Source organism: Somniosus microcephalus, unplaced genomic scaffold (assembly GCF_052327205.1).
Source record: "Somniosus microcephalus isolate GS21.2 unplaced genomic scaffold, FLI_Smic_1.0 unresolved_chr4, whole genome shotgun sequence".
Taxonomy (NCBI): Eukaryota; Metazoa; Chordata; class Chondrichthyes; order Squaliformes; family Somniosidae; genus Somniosus; species Somniosus microcephalus.
In genome coordinates, this window is record NW_028225182.1 from 30,271,750 (window position 1) to 30,290,135 (window position 18,386).

The 18,386-nt window shown below is 46.6% G+C and overlaps 1 protein-coding gene across 11 annotated transcripts in view; it reads right to left on the reverse strand.

Annotated features, from left to right (window-relative positions):
- LOC147090480 (misshapen-like kinase 1) overlaps positions 1-18,386 on the reverse strand; it is a 197,748-nt gene that overhangs the window by 111,030 nt on the left and 68,332 nt on the right. For all 11 annotated transcript variants that reach the window (XM_085977245.1, XM_085977246.1, XM_085977240.1 and 8 more), the window contains exon 2: positions 13,049-13,105. In XM_085977245.1, coding sequence (XP_085833371.1) covers positions 13,049-13,105 — 57 coding nt within the window. The remainder of the gene's footprint in view (positions 1-13,048; positions 13,106-18,386) is intronic.

The following is an 18,386-nucleotide window of genomic DNA, read 5'->3' on the forward strand; positions in this document are numbered from 1 at the left end:
TGTTGCGCAGGGCGCGGTTTCTACAATGTAACAGCCGGCGAGCGGCCTGGGTGGGAGCTCCAGACCACCGTGGGGCTCAAGCGGGGAACATTGGCTGCAGGCTGACAGAATAAAGGGCCTCTCGCAAGTCGGCCCTACACGTCTGGGGAGCATATCTTACAGATGCCGACTAACAATCTACAACTACTGAACATGGACTTGGTTAAAAGTGCAGTAATAATCACAGCGCAGAATGTGATAAATGATGCACATCCTGCTCAACGAGATGAATCTTTGGGGCTGACCTCGAGGGTGTGTACTCACTCACCGGTGAATCATGCATCTCAATGTTCTGATGCTTTGTGCAGTTATTCTACCGTCCATAAACCACATTGGAAAAACAAAAGTGCCAATAAGTAGAGACCAATGGGCTCTATAATAAATAAGTAAATCTGCAGTTTTACTGACTTTGAATTCCATTTAAAGGTGCTGAATGGCTTATCTTTTTTATTACCACGATATATTGGTGACAGAGTGCTGATTTTCCCTTTTCACCAGAGGAGCAGGGGAGAGATTTGAATGCTGAAAGTGAGGGATGTCATTGCCTTCCCTTTTTGGGCTCAGCATTATAATCAAGCAACCCCTAGTCAGGCACAAAATCAGCTTGATTTTTTTCCTGAATTGAGAAACCAAGATGAAGGATCAGAGACCATGGTGGCGATTTTGCCAGCCCTGGGAAGACGGGTCTGCCAGGAAAATGGCAGAATTTGGAACCCGCCTCCATGCCATCGTCCCAGGAAGCGGGTAGCCGTCCCGCGCCGGGTCCCGTCTCCTTGGAGGCGGGAAGGGATTAAAGCCTATTAACTGCCTGTTAACAGGTAGTTACAATAGGATTATCCCCTTTTTGCCCTCACAAGTGCGGGCTTCCCGAAGGCTCCAAAACCCGCCAGCGAGGCGAGGCGAGTACTGGGTCTGCGGGGGGGGGGGGGGGGGTGCAAAAGTGTGGTGTGAAGGTAAGTGATGGGTGCAAGATTGTAGAGGTGAGTACAGGAAACTTTCGATTAACCGGCCCCTAAATAACCGGAAATGTCGGTTAACCGGCAAAATTCAGGAGTAGGTTCAAGTAACTTTTGTTACTTTTATTACATTTTTTAATCCATTTGTTGCTGTGCAAGGGTGTAGCTGCAGCTGTTGCTAAGCTACAGAGACGCTTGAAACTTGTGCCCATTGTTCTGAACCTGTTGCTAAGCAACAGGGTTTGTTGCTTTATACGGAGCTCTGAGCTCCATATCTTTTTCAATAGCGTTCGGTTATCCGGAATTGTTGATGAACCGGCACCACGTCGGTCCCGTCTGTGCCGGATAACAGAAAGTTTCCTGTATCTAAGTGCAACGTGTTTTTAAAAGTGTACTTACCTTTGTTTCTTCCTGCAGGCTTCAGTCGGTTAGGACCTCCGTGTTGAGGATGAGAGATGGCCGTAGAATTCTCAGATCAACAACAATCTAATTTCTGTAAAAGAAAGAAGGTTGACGTGGTCTTGTATGCAAGACCTCATCAAGCTGCAGAGAATGTCACTGTTTGACAGCTTCACAGTGCTGTCAAACGATGACAATTCATCTGTCAAAAATTTTTGATGGATGAAACGTCATACGCTGGGCGGGCTTAACAAGGTCAATCAAGGGAAAATAGCGTGGGATGGCCACAAATCGATGAAGGCGGGACTGAAACCTGACAAGCAGCAGTCCTGCCTCCAATGCACACCCATTCACAAAAGCGCCCCCCCCCCCCCCGGATGGTGCAGAACACCACCAAAGTTTGAAAACAGTGATCGGAAAGACTAGATAGATCATGAAGTAGTGATTAGGTAATGCCAAGCTTAGATTTTGAAAACCTGAACATTGCCAGAGGAAGGAAAGGCTGGGGGAGGCAAGGAGTTCCACAGTTCTGTGGTGCTGGGAAAGAATGGAGATTCTGCAATGAGCGTGGATTTCAATAGAACAAGGACGTGGGGAGCAGAGATAGCATGTAGGATTACATACTCGCAGCCTAGCAGAAATGAAAGTGTTCATAGGAGCACTCATAGTATTACAGGAAACTTTGTGTTATCCGGAGGCTAACTGTCTGGAATGCTCGAGCCACCGGCAAAAATCAGGAGCCGTTTTCGTTAGTTTTTTTTTCTTCTCGTTGCTTTTTTCCTCAACAGTCAAGCTCTGCAAGGTCTGCTGAAGCTGTTGCTAAGCTACAGAGACGCTTGGACTGTTTAGAAGCTATTGCTAAGCAACAGGGTTTGTTGACAGATACGGAGCTCAAAAGCTTCCGTATCTTTCAACATTAGAGCTGGAGTGTCCGGCAGTTTTGAGGGAACGGCAACAGCTCAGTCCCGTCGGTGCCGGATAGCACAAAGTTTCCTGTACTGATATTAAAAGTGGAAAGATTGTAGCAGAGAGAGAGGTTGGCCACTAGAAGTGAGAAGGGAGTAGCATCATCAGATTACAAGCTTTTTCTTCAATCCTGTCCAGGAGTGAGCTGCAGATGCTAAAAGCAGACTCCCTAGATATGGAAGAAAAACTTGGATTTTGAGAGTTTATAGTTGCTGAGGAGAGAGAGAGTTCGGCACAAAAGAGGAAACAATTTCATGGAGGAGGGTTTAGCAATGGCAATGTAGGAAGTTCGATATGAGATGAAGGGGGACTGAGGACGAGAAAGCTGGCAGCTGAAGGAGGACTCAAGGTGCCAAAGAAAAGGCGCCGCTGTTGGTTGGATTTGCTGTCCATATGAATGATTGGAAGGGTTTCTTTAGAAGGGTTTCGACCCGAAACATTGACTCTATTTCTCTCTCCACGGATGTTGCCTGGCCTGCTGAGTTTTTCCAGCATTTCCTGTTGTTATTTTGAATGATTGGAAGATAAGGTTTTCATTGGTTCACTGAGAGACATAGAGGAGATCAAGATGAAGTAATTCAGCCATTGCACTAGGAGAGGACGGGAGATGATGAACAGTGAGGGGAACGAGATCTGGAAGACGTTGAATACAGATTGGAATCAACAATGCTGGATGCAGGATAAAGCTCCCTCTGCACTAATGGATCTGTAACTCCATCTCAGAAAAGTACACCTGCTATATCAGTGTGGATTTTTCCATTTCCCATACCAGCTAGAATTACCGAGCAAGACCACCAATTTTGTGCCAATGTGTGGGCAGTTTTATACTGTGACCCACCTCCACTAGGAATTGGGGATACAGCCAGCGAGAGATGATTTTCTTCTAGTCTAAGCTGATTGAAATCTGGAGCCCAGAAATGAATTGATAGCCTGCTGACCCGTTCACTCCATTGCCCAATCTCCAACATACAACACTTGGTTTTACTTAGAAAGGCTTATTCTATGGCACTCCTAGCCCGTTGGTCAACAAGCTTTTTTTATTTAGCATCTTTAATGTAGAGAATGCCCCAAGACACTGCGAGGAAAAAGGTGACACCAAGCAGTAGAAGGGGAGTTGGTCAAAGGCACAAAGTAGGTTTTGAGGAAGGTCTTGAATGTGAGTAGAGGGGTAACAAGGCAGAGAGGTTTAGGGAGAGCGGTCAAGAGGAGGCTGAGGCGGATAAAGGTTCTGCCACCAATGCTGGAGGAAGGCGAGACAGGTTTGGACATAGGGCTAGAGTGGGTTGCAGAGGTCGGGTGAGATGAGGCTATGGAGAGATCTGTAAATGAGGACTCTGAATTCAATGTATTGGGGAATGGAAAGCCAGTCAAGGTTGACGAGGACAGGGAGTTGGAGTTTATATATGGTGGGGGAGGTCAAAGAGGAGAAGCCAAGCCTGGTGGTCATGAAAGTGTGAATAAGAATTTCAGTGGCTGTGAGATGAGGCAAGGAAATAATCAGAGATAGCGGTGCTTGAATCCAAAGTGATAGCCACAGCCAAGGAGAGGGGCATAGATAGGGTAGATAGAAAGGAACGTTTCCCCTTAGTAGAGGGGTCAATAACCAGGGGGCATAGTTTCAAGGTAAGGGGCAGGAGGTTTAGAGGGGATTTGAGGAAAAACTTTTTCACCCAGAGGGCGGTTGGAATCTGGAACTCACTGCCTGAAAGGGTGGTAGAGGCAGGAACCCTCACAACATTCAAGAAGCATTTAGATGAGCACTTGAAACGCCATAGCATACAAGGCTACGGACCAAGTGCTGGAAAATGGGATTAGAATAGACAGGGCTTGATGGCCGGCGTGGACACGACGGGCCGAAGGGCCTCTTTCTGTGCTGTATGACTCTATGAGGTCTTTAATTTTGAGGTGTTTGAAGTGTCAGTCGGCGTCTTGGACAGTTTGTTGATGGAGACCGCACACCTGCCTTGATCTCCCTGCTCTTTCAAGCTCAAGTTGCGACCAGTATATAAATTCACCATACAAAATCCTACTATATAGCATTAATCTCAGACAGTCTCTTCCAAAAGTAGCTGGATCAGTTCTGCTGATTTCCCACATGGATACCTCCATTCAACCGATAAAAGGAAAGAATTTGCATTTCTATAGCGCCTTTCATGACCCGAGGGCGTCCCAAAGCACCTTCGAGCCAATTAAGTATTTTTGAAGTGTAGTCACAATTATAAATGTAGGAAACCGGGCAGCCAATTTGTGCACAGCAAGGTCCCACAAACAGCAATGTGTTAATGACCAGATAATGTTTTAGTGATGTTGGTTGGGGGATAAATATTGGCCAGGACACCGCGGAGATCTCCCCTGCTCTTCTTAAAAATTGTGGCCGTGGGATCGTTTATGTCCACATGAGAGAGCAGAAGGGGCTTCGCTTCAAGTCTCACCTGAAAAACAGCACCTCTGGCAGTGCAGTGCTCCCTCAGTACTCCACGGAAGTGCTGGCCTAGATTTTATGTTCAAGTCTCTGGAGTGGGATTTAAACGCACAGGCTTCTGACTCGGAGGCGAGAGCACTACCCACTGAGCCACGGCTGACACTAATGAAATAGTGCCGCGTACGGCGAGAACTACCTACAGAATCTTTTGCTCTCAATGGAGCTACACATGGTACAATTAGACTGGCATTAGCAGACAGATTTAATGTTGGGAGGGGGCTGGTGTAAGAGGGCAGTAATAGAAGTGGTAGTCAAAATACACAGAGACCCAACATGGTAAATGTTTGATAGCAAAATACTGCAGATGCTGGAACTCCAAAATAACAGAAAATGCTGGAAAAACTCAGCAGGCCAGGCAACATCCGTGGAGAGAAATTAAGAGTCGACGTTTCGGGTCTAACCCTTTTTCAAAACTGGAAAGGAAATGAAATAGATCGAAAGGCAGGGCTGGGACAGAACAAAAGAAGTGAAGAGACATTAAGAGGTATTCAAAACCAGACGAGATGGTGATAGGACTAGTGGAGACAAAAGACGGCTCGGATTAGGTGTGAAGTGTTCCAGCAGAATGAGAGACAGCTGCCATGTGGGGGAGAGAAAAAAAAGGAAAGGGGGGGGGGGAAAGAGGGAAAAACCAAAACAAAGGGGTGGATAAAAAATATAAGTAAAAATTTAATAGGGGCCGAGGTTATGATCTGAAATTGTTGAACTCGATATTGAGTCCGGAAGGCTGTAAAGTGCCTAATCGGAAGATAAATGTTTGCTGCACCTCATCCTTTGCAGCCTAGATCAGCTTCCCACATGTGATGAAATAACTGTGTTCTGGCATTTGTATTGTCTGCTGTTGTTGTACTTGCTAATGTCTGGAATGTTCTACAGATGTAACCACTAATGCTCCTCCCTAGCCCCGCCCCTCTGGATCCTCCGGATTGGTGAGAGTCTTACTCATAAGGGCTGGGTCGGTGATGAATGATGGCTGCCTTGTGTTAACTCGATGCCATGTTCTTACTTAATAAAAGCCTTTAGTTTTAAGCTTTAACCTCTTGGATTCAGGCAGTTATTTGGCACATCACCACATGAACCAGTTGTCTTGTTCCTTTTGAGCAATAATTTCTCAGAGGCGATGGGGACTCCAAAGCTAAACAGGATAAGCTACCGGGAGACTTGAATATACTTGGCAATCGAGCACACAGGTGGCAGATGAAATTCAATGGAGAGGAATGCAAAGCGCTTCACATGGGGACAAGACAATCCAGGAAGGGGCTATTACTTAAATGGAATGAAAATAACTTGCATGGAAAAAATAAAAGATCTGGGGGGGTCCCGAGTGACAATAAATTGAAGATTTCGCAGCAATGCTCGACGGCAGTGAGTAAAGCAAATGAGATGTTGGGGTGTATTCAAAGGTCAATAGGGAGTCAAAATAGGGAGATAATCCTTCCAGTTTATAAATCATTGGCGTGACCACACTTGGAGAATATTGTGTATAGTTCCGGTCGCCACAGCACAAAATGGATATTGCAGCTATTGAAAGGTTACAGGAGAGGGCAACCAGAATGATTTAAGGAATGGAGAGATTGGATTATGAGGAGTGTTTATGTAATTTGGGTATGTTCTCACTGGAAAACTAAGGGACAGAAAGCTGAGATTCGTGGTGAATAGTTACTTTTCCAGAGTGAAGGGAAGTATACAGTGGTGTCCCCCCAGGGCTCATTAATGGGACCACTGCCCTTTGTGATATATAATGACCTGGATTTGGGAATACATGGTATAATTTCAAAAGTTTGCAGATGACACAAAACTCGGAAATGTAGTGAACAGTGAGGAGAATGGCAGCAGACTTCAGGAGGACATAGACAGACTGGTGAAATGGGCAGACACATGGCAGACAAAATTTAACGCAGAGAAGTGTGAAGTGATTCATTTTGATAGGAAGAATGAGAGGCAATATAAACTAAATGGTACAATTTGAAAGGGGGCGCAGCAACAGAGAGATCAGGGGTTTACACACAAATCTTTGAAGGTGACAGGACTGGTTGAGAAGGCTGTTAAAAAGCCACACTGGATCCTTGGCTTTGTAAATAGAGGGAGAGAGTACAGAAGCAAGGACGTTGTGCTAAACCTTTCTAAAACACTGGGTAGGACCCCAGCTGGAGTATTGTTCAATTCTGGGCACCGCACTTTAGGAAGGATGTCAAGGCCTTGGGAGGAGGTGCAGAGGAGATTTACTAGGAACATGGGAATTACTAGATGAAAAATGACCACGGTACACCTAGGATATCAGGGATGAGGAACTTCCATTAAGTGGAGACTACAGAAGCTGGAATTGTTTTCCTTAGAGCAGAAACGGTTAAGAGGTGCTCAAAATCATTAAGGGTTTTTAAATCATTAAACGCTAGTTAGGCCACAGCTGGAACACTGTGTGCAGTTCTGGTCGCCGCACTATAGGAGGGATGTGATTGCATTGGAGAGGGTGCAGAGGAGATTCACCAGGATGTTACCTGGGCTGGAGCGCTTCAGCTATGAAGAGAGACTGGACAGGCTGGGGTTGTTTTCCTTAGAGCAGAGAAGGCTGAGGGGGGACCTGACTGAGGTGTACAAAATTATGAGGGGCATAGATAGGAACTTTTCCCCTTAGTAGAGGGATCAATAACCAGGGAGCATAGTTTGAAGGTAAGAGCAGGAGGTTTAGAGGGGATTTGAGGAAAAACTTTTTCACCCAGAGGGTGGTTGGGATCTGGAACTCACTGCCTGAAAGGGTGGTAGAGGCAGGAACCCTCACAACATTCAAGAAGCATTTGGATGAGCACTTGAAGCACCATAGCATACAAGGCTACGGACCAAGTGCTGGAAAATGGGATTAGAATAGACAGGGCTTGATGGCCGGCGCGGACACGATGGGCCGAAGGGCCTCTTTCTGTGCTGTATGACTCTATAGAGTAAATAAGGAGAAACTGTTTCCACTGACTGAAAGGTTGGTAAACAGAGGGAAAAGACTTAAGGTCATTGGCAAAAGAACCAGAGGTGACATGAGGAAAAAAAGGACATTGGATAAATCCTCGAAGGGGAAAATTTTGCTGGACTTTGGGGAAAGAACAGGGATGGGGAGCTAATTGGATCGCTCTTTCAAAGTGCCGGCACAAACACGATGGGCCAAATGGCCTCCTTCTGTGCTGTATCCTTCGAGGTTTCGATGAAAAGAGATGGTTGAGAGATGGGATGATTGCTGTTTTTAGATTGTAAAGGGACTAGATAATGGAGACCATGACAAGCTCTTTCACACCTTGCCTTGTCCAGAACAGCAGAACCAGAGGACACAGCCTGCACTTGAAGGGGGGTAAATTCAAAACTGATCGGCGGGCGAGCGAGCGGTCAATCTATGGAACAGGCTCCCTCGGGAAACAGTGGAAGCAGAAAGTATTGATTCATTCAAATGCAAATTAGATAGATTTCTCTCAGAAAATATCATTTCGGGATAAAGTATATGAATAATTGAATGAGGCCGGAAGGAGCAGACCTAGAGGGAGCACAATGCGAGCAGAGCCGTTAAAAGGAACGGCTGCAACTCAACAGAGGCAGTTTTTGAAAAAGTGTCAGAGTAAAAAAAGTGACGTCGGCACAAGGGAAGGAGCTGATTGGTGAGTGTAAAGTTTATAAGTTTATTTCTGCTAAGTTAGTTAATAGCCTATTAAATAGAGGGAAAGGGCTGATTGGTGAGTCGCTGGGGAGTGTTTTCGTTAAGTTTTAAATTTATTTCTGCAGGGTTAGTTTTTTGTCTATTAACTAGAGGTATGGCAGGGCAGCTCAGTCCCGTGGAGTGCACATCCTATGCCATGTGGGAAGCCCTGGACGCTTTGCGTAGCCTGGACGACCACAGGTGGATGTTGTCTGCATGGATTTTAGGAAGGCGTTTGACAAAGTACCACATAGAAGGCTGGTTAACAAAATTGAGGCTCATGGAACAGGTGGGTCAGTGGCAGCTTGGATAAGGAACTGGCTTAAGGACAGAAAACAGTGAGTTGTGATAAATGGCTGTTTTTCAGACTGGAGGATGGTAGACAGTGGTGTTCCCGAAAGGGTCAGTGCTGGGGCCACTGCTTTTTTTGATATATAGATATGACCTGGATATTGGAATACAGAGTAGAATTTCTAAATTTGCCGATGACACCAAACTTGGGGGTGTGGCAAACAGTGATGATGATACCAATCGACTGCAGCAGCACATAGAAAGGCTAGCAGAATGGGCAGACAAGTGGCAGAATGAATTTAATACAGAGAAGTGTGAGGTGATGCATTTTGGCAGAAGGAACAGGGAGAGGCAATATATACTTAATTAATGGCACAGTTTTAAAGAGTGTACAGGGACAGAGGGATCTGGGAGTTAATGTGCATAGGTCCCTGAGGTGCCAGGACATATTGAGAGAGTGGTTAACAAAGCATATGGGATCCTGGGCTTCATAAATAGAGGTATTGAGTGCAAAAGTAGAGAAGTTATGCTGAACCTTTATAAAGCACTGGTTAGGCCACAGCTGGAGTATTGCGTCCAGTTCTGGTCACCACACTTTAGGAAGGATGTGAAGGTCCTTGAGAGGGTGCAGAGGAGATTTACCAGAATGGTTCCGGGGATGGGGGATCTTAGCTGCAAGGACAGGTTGGAGAAGCTGGATTTGTTTGCATTAGAGCAAAGGAGGTTGAGGGGTGATTTGATCGAGGTGTACAAGATTTAGACGGGGAAGGACTATTCCCACTAGTTGATGGTACAGGGACTAGGGGACACAGATTTAAGGTTTTGGGCAAGAGATACAGGGAGGATGTGAGGGCATAAAAGCCCAAAAGGAAAAGTGATCCAACCATGGCTAACAAAAGAAATTAAAGCTTGTATTAAGTCAAAGGAGGAAGCTTACAAATTTGCCAGAAAAAGGCTGAGGATTGGGATCTTTTTAGAAATCAGCAAAGGGGGACCAAGAAATTGATAAAGAAAGGGAAAATGGAACAGGAGCACAAACTAGCGAAAAATATAAAAACAAATTGTAAAAGCTTCCATAGGTATGTGAAAAGGAAAGGACTGGCCAAGGTAAATGTAGGTCCTTTACAGTCAGAGATGGGAGAATTTATAATGGGAAATGAGGAAATGGCAGAGAAATTAAATACTTTGTTTCGGTCTTCACGGAGGAAGACACAAAAAAACTCCCAGAAATACGAGAAAAGCAAGGGTGTGGCGAGAATGAAGAACTTAAAGAAATTATTAGTAAAAAAACAGTCCTAGCAAAATTAATGGGACTAAAAGTCGATAAATCCCAAGGACCAGATGATCTGCATCCTAGGGTTTTGAAAGAGGTGGCCATTAGGATAGTGGACACATTGGTTGTCATCTTCCAAAATTCTATAGATTCTGGAACGGTTCCTGCAGATTGGAGGATAGCAAATGTAAACCCGCTATTTAAGAAAGGAGGGAAGAGAGAAAACGGGGAACTACAGACCTGGTAGCCTCACATCAGTAGTTGGGAAAATGCTGGAATCTATTATAAAGTTAGCAATAACTGGACACTTAGGGCTAAAAATTGAGTAGCGCCCCGCGACGGAAATTGAGTGGTTGCGCCCCAAGAGGGAAGCGGGGCGCTACTTGAAGCGCCCCGCATCCCTCTTGGGGCGCTGAGAGTCAATATTGCGGCGTTATGTGCTGCAGCGCCACACGCTGCGGCACGTCGCACCGCAGTATTGCAGGCCTTCCTCCCCTTCTTAAAGGGGAGGGGCCTTGTGCACCACGACCTGGGGCCCAGCTAGGCCCCCGGGGATCGGGAGTGCAGGCAAAAGAGCCCGGCACCCAAGAGAAGTGCCGGGCTCTTGGAGCGCAGCCGGCACTCAGTGGGGGTGGAGTTCAGGAGGCCGGGGACAGGAGCGCAGACAGGTGCTGGCAGGCGGCCAGCAACAAAAATGGCCGTCCCGCACCTCGCCTTTAAATTGCGCCTCCCCGGCCGCAGGTACGCCACCCTGACCCTGTCGAACATAGCGTCCGGCGGTAAATCAGGGGGCGCTCCCGAAGATCGCGGCCGGGGCATGAGCGGTGCGCTGCGCACACCATGACGTCATTGCCAGCGGCGCAGCACTACCGGTTAGCACCACCACTAACCTCCCGCTGAATTTGGCAGGAGGCGTGGGCAGTGCCGCGCCCGGGCGCTAGTTGGTTTGCGCCCCACTTAGCGCCCTCTTAAGGCGCTAACGGGTGGCACAACCAACTGAATTTTCCCCCCTTAGAAACTAATAGTAAGATTGAGCAGAGTCAACATGGATTTATGAAAGGGAAATCCTGTTCAACAAACCTATTGGAGTTCTTTGAGGATGTAACTAGTGGAGTAGACAAAGGGGAACCGGTAGATGTGGTCTATTTGGATTTTCAGAAGGCCTTCGATAAGGTCCCAAGAGGTTGGTGAACAAAATTAGGGCACATGGAATTGGGGGTAATATACTAGCATGGATTGAGAATTGGTTAACAGACAGAAAACAAAGAGTAGGGATAAACGGGTCTTTTTCAGGATGGCAGGCTGTGACTAGTGGGGTACCGCAAGGATCGGTGCTTGGGCCCCAGCTATTCACAATCTATATCAATGTGGGGACTAAATCTAACATTTCCAAATTTGCTGATGATACAAAGCTAGGTGGCAGTGTCAGTTGTGAAAAGGATGTGAAGAGGCTTCAAGGGGATCGCGACAGGCTCAGTGAGTGGGTGAGAACATGGCAGATGGAATATAATGTGGATAAATGTGAAGTTATCCACTTTGGTAGAAAAAACAAAGGCAGAGTATTTCCTAAATGGTGAAAGATTGGGGAATGCAGATGCTCAAAGGGACATGGGTGTCCTTGTACATGAGTCACTGAAAGTGAATGTGCAGGTGCAGCAAGCCATTAGGAAGGCAAATGGTATGCTGGCCTTCATTACAAGAGGATTTGAGTACAGGAGTAAAGAAGTCTTACTCCAATTATATAGGGCCTTGGTGAGACCACACCTGGAGTACTGTGTACAATTTTGGTCTCCTTACCCAAGGAAGGATATACTTGCCATAAAGGGAGTGCAACGAAGGTTCACGAGATTGATTCCTGGGATGGCATGACTGGCGTATGAGAAGAGATTGAGTAAACTAGGCCTGTATTCTCTCGAATTCAGAAGAATGAGAGTGGATCTCATTGAAGCATACAAAATTATTACAGGGCTTGATCGGGTGGATGCTGGGAGAATGTTTCCCTTGGCTGGGGAGGCTAGAACCAGGGCCGCAGCCTCAGGATATAGGGTAGGCCATTCAGGACTGAGATGAGAAGAAATTTCTTCACACAGAGGGTGGTGAATCTTTGGAATTCTCTACCACAGAGGGCAGTGGAGGCTCAGTCATTGGGTATATTCAAAACAGAAGTTGATAGATTTCTGACTAGTAAGGGCATCAAGGGATATGGCGATAGGGCCAGTGAATGGAGATGAGGCAGAAGATCAGCCATGATCTCATTGAATGGCGGAGCAGGCTCGAAGGGCCGAATGGCCTACTCCTGCTCCTATTCCTTATGTCCTTAAAAACTTTTTTACGCAGCGAGTGGTGAGGACCTGAAACTCGCTGCCGACGGAAGTGGTGGAAGCGGAGACACTCAATGTTTTCAAGGGGAGACTGGATAGGCATTTGAGGGAAATAAACCTGCAGGGCTACGGGGATAGAGCGGATGAATGGGACTGACTGGATTGCTTTACAGAGAGCTGGAACGGACTCGATGGGCCAAATGGCCTCCTTCTGTGTCGTTATGACTCTTATGGCATGACGTGGTAAATGGAGCATGCTTGGGAGGAACCGGTGTCTTCGGACCTGTGGATCCCAAAGCTCTCCACCGCTGGGGGTTTTGTTGCCTCATGTCTGGGTCTGTTGTAGACTAATTGAGAGAGACTGATTGCTATGTTTAGTCAACAACTCCATTATCATTGTATCATGCGACTACCAGGCTGGTAGAAGGCAAACTAGACAGACCTTGGTCTTTTTTCATCTAGTAATTCCCATGTTCCTAGATAATAATTTTTTTAACATTTTAATATAAAACAAATTGAAGGAAATTTAACAACAAAATCCTACTCATCATGCAGTAACCTTCAAAAATGTTTTTCCTAATGTAGCTTCAAGAGATAGCAGAAATGGCCCAGTCCACTGTTACTGCCATAATCGAAGGCTTTCCATACCTCGGTGACGTCCATAACTTTGATGGCCGCAAGCTGCCCCGTTTTGACATGCCGACCCTGGAAAGGGAAAAAAGAGACACATCAGTGTTTCTGCATTACAAAAAGATCACCCTGGAATGAACCAGCTGTACATTATGAGCCTGCTGGTGGAAAGGAACAGTTTTTCTGTCTTGGATCTGTTTGCCAACAGGGTGATGGCCAACAGTCACCAATACCTTCTTTCTGATGTGACCTTATTAATGCACAGACAGAATCTCATGATCAAATGGGGATGGAGACACAGAGCCACTAGAAAACAACACCACTGCGTTAGTCGATGAGTTGCACGATCAGCCAATGAGTTGCAGGTGGGGGCGGGACTTGCGCAGGACTCGCAGCCAACAGTCTATTTTACAGTAAAGTCTATTTACTCAGCGCACTACTGCAAACAGTCTACAGAGTCTATTTAAAGAGAGTCTCTATGAACTGGAGGAAACAGAACTTATGACCGAAACTATAGCAACTTCTCCCAATAAAAGCAGGGTGATTTCTCCAGTAAATTGCCGTGAGTGGAGGATAGTTACACAGTACAAATTGTGTGCGTGAAATCAATCCCAGTCACTTGCAGCAATGCGGTCTCCAGGCATAATTGAAGGGGGAATTATCCGATGATGTCCATTCTGGCCGGGAATAGCGGTGTGACTATATGCAGACAGAAAATTATTGCGGTCTAATGCGAGGACGGACGGGCATATGGCGCCCACGCAGTTCTGTTAAGCAGGTACTTTGAACATTCAACCAGATTTACACAAATCAATTCCACTAGCTCAATACAGCAGTTCTGGCAAATGCAGGGTCGGTGAATAGAACCCAGCTTAAAATTCACACCCCCTTGTACATTTACTGATATTACAAATGAGTAACAGTAAAGATCTAGGACTGGTGCACAACACCCCTACCCTTAAACACAAGAGTGCATACAAACATGAAAGTGCATCTCGTACATGAGATTTTAGGATAGCTCCTAAATGAAATTAGTCCTTTTCAATTAGCTCTGTGCAGATTTGTTACGTATAATTTTGCTGGTGATTTGATTTTTCAAAATTTACCCAGCTGCCACAAGTGACAAGCTTGTACCCCATCAGCATATTGAAGTACGTAAAGAGTACATAAAGAATGCGGATAAGTATCTCTTCCCCTTTTCCTTTTCTCCTCCCAACTAGAATCAACCAACGTCAACAGTAGGCTTCTTACTTGTGGAACCTGCACGGTTGTTGGATTAGACCCATCCTTCAAGCGAGAGCTGGACCAGTTTTCAATTCAATTCAATTCAATTTTATTTGTCATATATGCAGCAGACGTGTGTACTGCACAATGAAATGTTGATTTTTACGAGTCCTCCCAACATTGGAATAAATATGGCATAGCAATGATAAAAATACTAATAGAAATACAGTAATAATAAAACAACAGTAATAAATAATAATAAATTATTCGTTCATGAGTCTTATGGCCTGGGGGTAGAAGCTGTTTCGAAACCTGTTGGTACGAGACCGTATGCTTCAGTATCTCTTACCGGACGGGAGCAGGGCGAAGAGGTTGTGGCTGGGCTGGCTCGCGTCTTTGATGATTCTCAGGGCCTTCCCCCGGCACCTCTCGGGGTAGATATCCTGGACAGCAGGTAGACTAATTCCTATAGTGTGTTGTGCAGCTTTCACCACCTTTCTGGCTGGGGCGGAGACCACCTCTTACAGAAAGTAGGGACAGCAGGGAATTCGGGGCCAGTGATCTCCTGGGCTAGTTTTGATTGCCTAGATGGGTTGGAGAGGAATTTCCCAGATTTTTTCTCCCCAAATTGGCCTGGGTTGTTTTTTTAAATCTGCTTTTTCGCCTCTCCCAAGACATCACATGGTCTCGGGTGGTGCGGAGTGCATATATTGTGATACACAAGGTATCGCAATTGTGTGGGACAGGCGCAATGGACCAGAGGGTCTTTACCTGTCTGTCCCAGTGGCGGAAGAGCTCCTCCCAGAGTCGCAATGCAGATTCCGCCCACTAAGGGGCACAATGGATATGATCTTCACCACGCGTCAATTACAAGAGAAATGCAGGGAACAGCACCAACCGCTGTACATGGCCTTCTTTGATCTCACAAAGGCCTTCGACACTGTCAACCATGAGGGATTATGGAGTGTCCTCCTCAAATTCGGCTGCCCTCCGCCTGCTTCACGACAACATGCAAGCCGTGATCCTGACCAATGGTTCCACCACAGACTCAATTGACGTACGGACCGGGGTCAAGCAAGGCTGTGTCATCGCACCAACGCTCTTCTCGATCTTCCTTGCTGCGATGCTCCATCTCACCCTCGGTAAGCTCCCCACTGGAGTGGAGCTAATTTACAGAACAAACGGGAAACTGTTCAACCTCCGTCACCTCCAGTCCCGATCCAAGGTCGTTCCATCCGCTGTCGTCGAATTACAGTATGCAGATGACGCTTGCGTCTGCGCTCACTCGAAGGTCGAACTCCAAACCATCGTCAACACTTTCACCGAAGCGTATGAGAGCATGGGCCTTACACTAAACATCCGTAAGACAAAGGTCCTCTACCAACCTGCCCCCGCCACACAGTACTGCTCCCCGATTATCAAAATCCACGACAAGGCCTTGGACAACGTGGACCACTTTCCATACCTCAGGAGCCTACTGTCAACAAGGGCAGACGTCGATGAAGAAGTCCAACACCGCCTTCAGTGTGCCAGTGCAGCCTTCGGTCACCTGAGGAAGAGAGTGTTTGAAGACCAGGACCTCAAACCCGGCACCAAGCTCATGGTCTACAGAGCAGGAGTGATACCCGCCCTGCTGTATGCCTCAGAGACATGGACCATGTACGGCAGGCATCTCAAAGCACTGGAGAGGTAGCACCAACGCTGCCTCCGCAAGATCCTGCAAATCCATTGGCAGGATAAGCGCACCAACGTCAGTGTTTTCGCTCAGACCAACATCGAAGCTTTGACCACACTCGATCAGCTCCGATGGACGAGTCACATCGTCTGCATGCCCGATATGAGACTCCCAAAACAAACGCTCTACTTGGAGCTCCGACATGGCAAGAGAGCCCCAGGTGGGCAGAGGAAACGTTTCAAGGACACCCTCAAAGCCTCCTTGAAAAAGTGCAACATCCCCACTGACACCTGGGAATCCCTGGCCCAAGAACGCACAAAGTGGAGGAGAAGCATCCGGGAAGGCGCTGAACATCGAGTCTCTTCGCCGGAAGACAAGCACAAGCAGCGCACATCAACCCAAGCACCCCACCCAGCCGCCCCTTCAACCACCGTCTGCCCCACCTGTGACAGAGTCTGTAGGTCCCGCACTGGACTCATCAGTCACCTGAGAAGTCATTTTAATGTGGAAGCAAGTCATCCTCGGTTCCGAGGGTCTGCCTAAGAGAAGAGAGATTGTTCCTATGTTCCGCTGGATCACAACCAACGTTCTCACTAAACTGTGTGACTGCGCAGTGCTCTGGAAGTCCCGCGTAGGCGGCTCACCGGCTTTTACATGCAAGAAACCGCACATACGCGAAAATTTGAATGTGCTGCGCAGCCAGTTAAAGGGACTGCGCACGAAAAAAGAGAACACATTGAACACAACCATTTATGTTGGGGTTTTTTCCTACTGCGAAGCCAAGGCCCATAGTGCAGTAAGTACCAAGGTTAAAAAGGAGGTGGTCATTAAATAACACCGAGCTTGGCTTTTTAAAACTGTGAAGCTTGTACAGGAAACTTTTTTTTTTATCCGGCACCGACGGGACCGACGTGGTGCCGGTTCATCAAAAATTCCAGATCACCGAGCGCTATAGTAAAAGATATGAGAGCTGAGAGCTCCGTATAAAGCAACAAGCCCTGTTGCTTAGCAACAGGTTCAGAACAATGGCCACAAGTTACAAGTGTCTCTGCAGCTTAGCAACAGCTGCAGCCACACCCTTGCACAGCAACACATGGAGGAAGGCAAGTAATAAAAGTTACCTGAACCTACTCCTGAATTTTGCCGGTTAACCGAGGTTTCCGGTTATTTAGGTGCCGGTAAATCGAAAGTTTCCTGTAGTAGGAAGGAAGCACCGAGGGCAGGAAGAAGTTCCAGTATTGGGTTCCTAAAATAGTTACGAGTTAGGAAAAGCAAACTGTACAATGACTTCAACATAGCAGATGCAGGATGGCGAAACAGCGTGTAAGATGGGATGCTTGCAGCGCGAGAGGAACATTCAGAGGAGCACGGACCAGTAACATCAAAGGGGTACACCCAAATGAAAGTAATGGTTACAAATATTAACATCCAAGAATTTCACTAAATGTAGACACGAGCAGTACGGTCATGGATTCCCGGAACGTGTAATGCTGGGGGTGTGAAACGTTCCTTGCAAGTTCATGAACCGTGAAGAACGTTCAGCAGCACGATGATAGATTGTGAATATCCAAACATGGTTTGTGTCAGGAGAAAGCACTTTACGCTCTATGACACTAGAGTAAAGTATCGGTGGTTCCAGGAGAGAACGTAGTGGAGGGAAAAAGTCATTTAAACAGACTATCACAGCTTTTCAAAAATTTTGTTCCCCCCGAGTATAGCATTGTAATGAAATCTGTTTGTCTTGATCCTGTATTCGTTTTGCACTCATGTATATTACCGTCCCCCACTGTGTATAGTTTCACTTCCTCTTTCCCGACTAACCTGGGAGGTTCCAGGTCTTGGCTCTTGTCTCCGCCCCTGACTTCTCTTACATAAAGATCCCAGGATCTGTATGACTCATTCCTGTGAACCAGTCGGCGTGTTGAGATGTTAGCTCCGATCTTAGTGATTAAAAGCCAACTTGTTTAAGTCTATAACTTCTAGTTGTGGTTACTGAAGGCCCATCAAGCATATTGGTGCTAATCCGCAATACTAAATAAGCACACTTCTATATAAAGGTCATTCAGCCCACCCAACTTATTGTGCCATTTAGCTCAGGATGTTGACCATTTTAAACATTTTTTGACATTACTGGCTATTTTTAACATTGTAGCTTTTTCCATTTCTAATCTTGTCCCTGGTTGACCAAAAAAAAAGCTCTCAACTGAATTCGAGAGGTGAGGCGAGAGTTCACTCGACTAGAGCAGGTCAGAGGCTAGGCATTCTGTGATGAGCGGCTCACCTCTCGATTCCCCGAAGCCTCTCCAGCACCTGCAAGGCAAAGGTCAGGAGGGTGATGGAATACTCTCCACTTGCCTGGAGGAGTGCAGGTGCAACGCTCAAGAAGCTCGACAGCATCCAGAACAAAGCAGCCTGCTTGACAGGCAGCCCATTCACCACTTTAAACACTCAACGCTC